This window comes from Fukomys damarensis, unplaced genomic scaffold, assembly GCF_012274545.1.
Source record: "Fukomys damarensis isolate Sample0158 unplaced genomic scaffold, DMR_v1.0_HiC HiC_scaffold_16, whole genome shotgun sequence".
Classification (NCBI taxonomy): domain Eukaryota; kingdom Metazoa; phylum Chordata; class Mammalia; order Rodentia; family Bathyergidae; genus Fukomys; species Fukomys damarensis.
This window is the reverse complement of record NW_022900928.1, coordinates 9,939,840-9,948,119: the sequence shown is the minus strand read 5'-3', so window position 1 is coordinate 9,948,119 and position 8,280 is coordinate 9,939,840. Positions and strand designations below refer to the sequence as shown.

Here is an 8,280-nt window from a genome sequence, read left to right as displayed (position 1 = left end):
GTTGTCAGTGTCCCTCATAGCTCTTCCTGTCCTTTTTCCCTTGTCTCGATACCAGCAGAGGGAAGACACAGCAGAGCTTGGGGTTCGTCTGGTAAATCCACTTGTGGATCATGGCCGCAACTCAGACCTGTCAGACATCCAGGAAGAGGAGGAGGAGGAGGAGGAGGAGGAGGAGGAGGAAGAGGAGGAGGAAGAGGAGCTGGAAGCTTTGGGCAGTGTCCCAAGCGAGTGCTCATCAGGGCTCCTCTGGGGTGGCTTCATTCCAGCCTTTCTGCTCAGGTGTGAGGCGTCCCAGAACCAGGTACTGTCCCAAGAGAGCACCATGGTGTGAGCTCAGAGAAGAGCCCAGACCTTAGCGTGCTGGAGTGGGTGGTGCCTCAGGGGACATTTATGCTGAGCCCCTCATCTTAGTTATCTATGTGGTTAGTAAAAGAGTTTCCAGTAGAACTCAGGGCTTCAGGTGGCCTGTCTTTCACCACGTCTACCTCCCAGTCCTCCCAGTCCACCTCCAAATTCCCATCTTGCCTGTCTCCCTCGCCCCACAGAAAGGCGCTGCCTTTGAATTAACTGACCCGGCAGTTTGGCAGGCTTTGCAGGCTCTGGCAGAGACAGTGAGGGGCAGGGGCGCTGGCTGGCTTTAAGCATTGCAACTCTCTTTCTGGCCTTGGCACACACATCAAAGGATAAAGGGCCGAGGAAGCAGGGCAGTGAAGTCTGGGTTTGGGGAACTTGCTTGCTGGGGACTCTGGGCATGATGTTGGGGCCTGCTTGCCAAAGAAACTCTTGGTGAGGGATTGGGGGTGAGGGATCTGCTTGCAATCAACCTACCGGCTCCAGGTTTGGGGAGAGCTGCTTGCCTGGTGACCCCTGACCGTAGGATTTGGGGAGGAGGGGTTGGGTTCTGTTTAAGATGGTTCTGCAGATCAGCACTGGAGCTGCTAGCTGGGCCTCTCAGCACAGGGTTACAGGGTGAGGGACCTGCTTGGAGGTGCATCCTGTCTTTGGAGTTGGGGTCCTGCTTGCCGATGCATCCTCTGCACCCTAGGATGAAAGTGGGGTCTGCTTGCTGGGAAGGCCCGTCCTCTGCGGGAGGGGAGGGGAGGAATGGAGCCTGCTTGCGACCCACCCACGGGGCTGTTCTCCGACCATGTGCTTTTCCGCCCCCAGGAGGACGAGCAAGGGGATGAGAATAAGGCTCGAGGGAACTGGTCCAGCAAACTGGACTTCATCCTGTCCATGGTGGGGTACGCAGTGGGGCTGGGCAATGTCTGGAGGTTTCCCTACCTGGCCTTCCAGAATGGGGGAGGTATGGCTTTTCAGCTCTTTCCACCTGAGGGGTGGGTGTGGGGGTGGAGGGAGCCTGGAGCCCTTAGGCAGGGGCAGTGGGGAGCTCAGGGGACCTCTTTGAACTCTAGTCCCATCCCCTGTAAGCTTGAGTTGAATGTGGACCAGAGAGATTGGAGATGGTTGGTACTGTCATTCGCAGACGGGGCTCAGGAGGACGGGGCCGCATGAGCCTCCCGGCCAGGCCCAGTTTGGAGGACTGGGTGCCACACCAAGTGGGTGCTGACCAGGAGGCGTGGACTCTGACCGTCCAGTATGTAGGGATGGACAGCCCTCCTGGCATCTGGTGGAGTTTCGAGCCAGTAGCTGTGCAGTCCTGGAGCCAGGCCCAAACGAAGGATGTTATAAGATCAGAACCTGCAAATCTCTTTCCCATTTGCAAAAGACTCCCTGATTCCTATTTTCTTTCCATCCTTTATTTTGCTCTTTAAATTATTGAGCCTTTGAGTTTCTCATATGAGGGAACTTTGGCCAATGGGAAAGGGGCCTTGAGATGGAAGAGGGTGTGGGAGGGGAAGTAACAGAATGAAGGTGTGGGATACACATATACCAGCTCCCCATGACGAGGGTTCTCTGTGTATTGCAAATGTGAGCTCATTTAAAAATTCATGAAAAAGAGCCTGGGAATCTGAGTCTCCATAGGAGATGTTTTGAAAGTGGGCCCTGGATGGTGTGGAGGGAGGGTGTAGGACAGCCAGGAGTTGTGTCCTGGGAGGCCTCCTTAGGCGAGTTTCCACTTTAGCAAAGTCATTTTCATTTGTCCTAACTGGGTGAAGGCTCCGCTTTTGAATGTGCATTGTTTCAGAGATGCCAGGCATTCACAGGCAGCTGGGCCGCTAGACTCTGCCGTACTTCTTTCTTTGTCACCACACAGGGAAGGGACCCATCACAGACAGGTCCCCTTTGTTTGCCTGCCCCCCTGCACACACCAGCTAACTGACAAGTCTGCCTCCAGGCATGGGAATTTCCACCAAGAAATCCCTCCCTCGCCTGCTCACGTAGACCACAAGGATAAGAAACCCCCCCACCCCATACTTTTCTAAAGAATTTTAAGTTATTTTTTGTCCTTTGGGTCTGCTCCAGGCTGAACTGAGTGCACAGGGAGAGGCAGGTGCTTCACCAGGAGACGATTAAATCAGAAATATAGATGGGGAACCCCCCATTCCCAAAATAGGGCGCTGGACAAGGACTTAGGAGCACTGCAGAGCTTTTGCCACCAGGGGTGCCCTGGAAACAGAAGACTCAGTTGGGGCCCTGGAGTAGCAGGCACCCAGCTGGGCTTCCCTCCACTCTGCCCCCGCCCCAGCCCTCAGATCCTGGTGCCTGAAGCATTAGGCGGGAGACACTAGAATTAGTTTTCCCGGGCCCGGAAGGGGTCATAGCACGGTGGTGATGACAGCAGAAGGGCTCAGGCCCGGGACTGTGCTTGTGCTGTGCCCGCAGGGAATCTGCCAAGCTCGGGGCTGTGTGTGCTGCCCAGAGCGGTTCCGGGGCTCTGCAGGGCTCCTTTCAGGCACTGGGCTCTGCCCTGCAGTGTCCGCACACGGCCCAGAGGACGAGGACAAAGCAGGTTCCCCAGTTTTACTCCCCTCCAGCCCGCCACATGGCTGCTTCTGGGCCTTCCCACCTGGACAGGAAGGGGACAGGAAGGTGGGAGAGGGACCATCCACTGGGGGGCTAGGACAGGAGCAGCTCTCCTTTACTGAGTGAGATGGGCTGGTCTCCGCTGTCTCTGGTTCCCGAATTGCCCTTCGCCCAAGTTAATGCATTTCCTGGTCAAAACTTTCTCAAAGATCATGGAAACTCTCCAAGCCCCTCCAAAGAATCCTTGAAGGGAAGAGAGGCCTAGAGAACCCAGACAGCCTCCCCATGCTACGTGGCAGGCTGGGTATTCTGAGGGGTGAGGAGATGCCAGGTAGCCAGCTTCAGGGGGCTCCCGGGGTAGACAGGACACCACCGTAAATATTAGCATCTGTGTCGGGAGCAAGGTGCTGTAGAGGATGTGGGAGGGAGACTGAGGGGAAGGGAGGCCTGACCTACCTAGGATCGCTCATATGCAGTGAGAGGGGTTGAGAGTCAGAGCCGTGTGGCCCTGTGTGGGGAGGGATGGGCATCCTGGAGCCCGGGTGAACAGAACAGGTCCCACCCTGGTGGGCAGAGGTGTGTAGGTAACTGGGGTTCCTTAGGGGAGGGCTCCCACATGCACCTGCAGCAGTGAGTCAAAGGCACAGATCTGTTGAACCCTGGAAGGGCTTAATTTGGAGAAACAAGTGTTACGAAGAATAAAAGACCGCTAGCACATAATGGGCAGTTGGAAAAGGATTTGCGTGTGTACCCTCTTGAGTTTTGGAGGAGGACTCTAAAGTGTCCCTGGGTGCCCTTGGAGCTGGAATGGCAAAAGCTGCTTCAGAGAGGAGCTCAGCTGTCCTTTAGTGTCCTGAGAGGGAGCCCAGCCCCTACTGCAGAGGGTTAAGGCGGGCCAGAGCCCTGTGTTCGCCTCCCAGACTCTCACTCCTCACTCTCTCTCTCCAAGGGGCTTTCCTCATCCCTTACCTGATGATGCTGGCCCTGGCCGGGTTGCCTATCTTCTTCCTAGAGGTGTCCCTGGGCCAGTTTGCCAGCCAGGGGCCAGTGTCTGTGTGGAAGGCCATCCCAGCTCTGCAAGGTGAGTCCAGAGAGCCTCTCAGCTTCCCTATGCTGCCTGCCCACTGTGCCACTGCCACCGGGGAGGGAGAGCTCATCAGTGGAACTCACACCGTCCTTCCTGTATGTGATGCTTCTGAAGAATGGTCCAAGATCATGCCCGCCCTCACTGAGTCCCTTGCAGAAGATCTCACATCCCTAGTGGGCAAAGAGTCCACCCCATTGGTAGTGCACCCGTCCAAAGACCTAGATGGCTCCCCTGTGCCCTCTGTAAGAATGCCATTGCGCCTGGGCTGGAATGAACCCCTGAATTTTTGCTTCCACAGGCTGTGGCATCGCAATGCTGATCATCTCTGTCCTAATAGCTATATACTACAATGTGATTATTTGCTACACACTTTTCTACCTGTTTGCCTCGTTTGTGTCCGTGCTACCCTGGGGCTCTTGCAACAACCCTTGGAATACGCCAGAATGCAAAGATAAAACCAAACTTTTATTAGGTAAGTGTGGATATGTTTTAGGGGGTTGAGTGTTCTGAGTTGTTCATTCATTCAACAGAGATTAACAGAACACACGTTATGCAACAGCAGGACTTGGACTAGGTTCTAGGGGCACAGAGACGATCTCAAACAAAACACACTTGATTCTAATGTTTAAAAATCTCAGGGCTTAGAGAAGGGCTGATCAGGGTGTTTATTTGTTTGTTTGCTCACGTGTTTGTTAAAATTGAAGACTCAAGTCCTACCTGTGATGTAAGCTGTTTTATTCAGTTGGGTGGAGCCAGGAATTCTTCGTTCTTAGGAAGCAGTGGAGGATCTTGTTTTCTTTCATAGGGTGTTTGCTAGCTTAGCCAGCATCACTGGGGAGGTGGTTCAAAGCCCCTCCCCGAATGAGAAGCTTGTGTCTCACCAAGATCCAGAAGGCTGCCATTCAAAAAGCAGGGCTGTAGGTCCTGGAGTCTAGCAAATTTGGTGCAAGTGATCCCAGGGCCACACTTCACAGAATACTGCTCAGTTCAGGAGGTAAATCTGGAGGTAGACATTCAGGTCTAGCAATGCGCATGGTGCCCGGATGAGGGCAGACCCACTGGGAGTCAGGGTGTTCCTGGAAAATGGTTTCCGGTGTGGATCCCACCGGCACTTGAGGACTTTGAGGATTGTGCTGAGAGCAGCTGTCTGGGATCTCTGTCTTGTCAGCCTCTCTAACCACCTCTTTCCCCTGCACATTGCAGAATGAGGATGTGATTTGACCCTTTGATTATGTTGAGAGCAGAAGATGGATTCTTCTCTCTTTCAAAACTGAGAGACACATATCCAAACACAGTAATTTAACCTTGGATATTTTTACACACCATGTCCGGCCTCCACCTGGAGAACAACTAAGACCAGAGACACTTGCCATGAAATTCCTGGTCATGCTCAGGAATAGCAGGATGTGGATTTGTGAAGGTTCCTGGATGTATGCTTCACTAGTTATACACCAAGAGGAAGTGTCCCTTAGCCTTTTGGGGCCTTGGTGTTACCCTCTTTATGGTTTTCCCGTTGATGCTTTCATAGGTTAAAATAGCGGTTCTCAAGTTCAGCTGTTGCACTTTACAAACACCTGGGAACCAACAACAATAAAAAATCAAAGCATTGCTGAGAGCTTACCCAGAGCAGTCAATGTAGACTATCTGGGGCTTGAGGTGAGGAATCTGTATTCCTAAAGTCATCCCGGCGCAACCAAGAGTAGGAACCACTAGACTGCAGGCTGCAGTCTGGGTGATGGGAATTAAACCCAGGCCTGAGCACGCTAAGTGCATGCTCTACCACCAAGGCCCCCTCAGCTGCTGCAAGTCCTTTCGTTATGCTGCAAAGCCACAGTCTGGGAGAATCCTGCTAGCCAGCTGTTCACAGACTCTCAGCCAACAATAGGCAGTCAGAACAGCTTCCTGGAGACACCAACTCGTTAGGCACGGGTCATCCCCAAACCTAAGGTGTCCTTTCCAGATCCTGCTTTCCAAGACACTGCTTGCTGGGGAGGGGCTGCTGCACTGTTTCAGACCCATGCGATGCTCCCCCGGGGACTAACCTCAGGGACCACCTGAGTCCCAGAGCATAGTGTCCTGCAGTCATCCTCCAGGAGGGACGGGAACATAGACACACTAACAACATCCTTTAGTATTCACACAGCATCTTAACACTTAATAATACTACATCCCCTGCTATGTGCCAAGCACCTTGGGGAAACCCTCTTATGGAACAAGCAACGTTAAGATGGACACATCAACATATAAGTTCTGTTATTGTTTCCATATTACAGGTAAAAAAAAAAATAAACAAACCCAAACTTGAGCTCAAGGTCTTAGAGCTAGCTGTGTGCTAGAGCTGGTATTTGAAACCAAGTTTGCCTGCTTTCCACAGCCATAGTCCTAACTACTCTGCCAAATGCTTTCCAGTCTCCCAAGCAGCCCACAGGTGACATTTCTGTTATTCTTCCCTGTGGAAGCCCTAAGGGTTCCCAAAGGGCAGGTGACCTGATTGCTCTTTTGTTGGTCAGAAAGTGGACGCTAAAACCCCAGCGGTAAGTTGCCAGGTAGAAGCCACACTGGAATTCAGGTGCAGGACCCGAGATGCTGGGCTCATCCAGGTTCTGGAGGAATCTTTCATCTAGAGCTTCTATCCCACATGTCCCAGCAAAGCAACATCCTGCCCGCCATTCCCTAACTGCTGTTCGTGGTTGCAATTAAAGGCAGCATGTCTGACTAGCAACTCGACTTAGTGATTCCACTTCGATCTTCAGGGAGAAACTAGAGGCAGGTCACAAGGTTGCTAACTACAACTGTACGTACAGTACTGGGAAACAGTGGAACTCCTTAAACGTGTGACAAAAATTCACCTAAGCATTGGGTAAAGCCGCAGTTTAAGTAAATGATGGTTCATCCATAGGATGGAGCATTCTATAGTCATTAAATGTGAATATTCATGAACATGGGAGATTCTCCCATATAATATTAAGTGTAAGAGCAAGCTTCTGATTGATACTATGATTTTATCTACTAGCAGTTTAGAGAAGAGGAAGATTATATGCAAACACGTTAACAGTGGTGAATTTGGGGCCCTTCTTTTTGTCATAGATTTGTATTCATTTTATAGTCTCTGTGGATGTGTGTATTTTTAAAAGCAAAGTATATGGATTGGGCCAGGCAGTGGGTCGGGGTCCACAAGGCAGGATGGGTTGGCCCTGGATCTGTGCGGTGTCCAGTCTGGCTCCCAGGAAACATCAGAGGCACAGCAGAGCCCCCAGTCGACCCGTACAAACCGTAAAAACCGTGCGCACTCGAGCACAAGGAGACGATGGACATTTTTCCCTCACTCTGATTATTCCTTGCGAGCCAAGAGCTGGGATGGGACGATCCTATCTGGGTCTCAGCCTGGACTTGCATTGTTTTCTGTTAGAAAAATGGGGCGTCAGCCTCCCCGCATTCTCTGTGCGGCCCACTCATCTGTCATTTTTGTATCATCCGTGTGTGTTCTACTCTGGGTTCTGGTCGCCCTTGCGAGGGTAGAGGACCCACACGCCCAGGTGGCTCTGGCGTCCCTGTGCTTTCTCTTGGACAGCTGGGAGTCCCAGCAGCCTCGCACAGGGACCCACTGGGCAGTGCTCCCCGGTGACTTTTGGGCTCACTTGGTCTCTCCGCCCATCGCTCCCCACCCCCGGGACGGCCCGGGAAGGGCTTTTCCCACAAGAGAAGGGGTAAGTGGGGGGCCGATGCGGGGCTCCTGTGCCTGTCGGGCTGCTGGGGATGCGCTGCAGGGGGCTCTGATCACCACGGAGAAGGCAGGGTCTGCAGCCCCGGGATGTAGACTCAGCCACGTACTTCCCAGGGTGACTCTGGCTTTCCTTAGGTGCCTCCGCTCTCCGGGGGTCTGGAACAGAGGCCGATTCACCGGCCCCGTCAGGAGGGAGGGAGGGACGCCAGCAACTGCTCTGTGCTCCCAAGGGGAGCAGCGTCCGCACCATTTCTATTCTTGAATGGCTTCATTTTCATTAGAACTTTAATTAAGTGATCCCTGTCCTCCCCAGCCTTTCATTCATTACTAATTGCCCAACAAGAGCGAATCCCATTCCGACAGCTTTCCCATCTAGCCTCATCCTTGCGGAGGTTCTTTGTTCGGGGCTGCTGGCGCTCACGGCTCTGAGGACCGGGCTCAGCCTTGGGCGCGCAGCCCCGCAGGCGCCTGGCGTTTGGAAGCGCGCTCCTGCCGCCCAGTGGTAGGAAGAGATATTGCAGGCGGCCCGACGGCAGGAGAC

At 53.1% G+C, this 8,280-nt stretch overlaps 1 protein-coding gene across 1 annotated transcript in view; it reads left to right on the top strand.

The window, feature by feature from the left end:
* The first annotated feature begins 1,163 nt into the window (after positions 1-1,163).
* Positions 1,164-8,280, top strand: part of Slc6a5 (solute carrier family 6 member 5) — a 49,092-nt gene continuing 41,975 nt past the window's right edge. Inside the window, exons 1-3 of the mRNA XM_033764070.1 lie at positions 1,164-1,306; positions 3,878-4,009; positions 4,314-4,487. Of these exons, the coding sequence (XP_033619961.1) occupies positions 1,237-1,306; positions 3,878-4,009; positions 4,314-4,487 (376 nt within the window). The 5' untranslated portion in view covers positions 1,164-1,236. The remainder of the gene's footprint in view (positions 1,307-3,877; positions 4,010-4,313; positions 4,488-8,280) is intronic.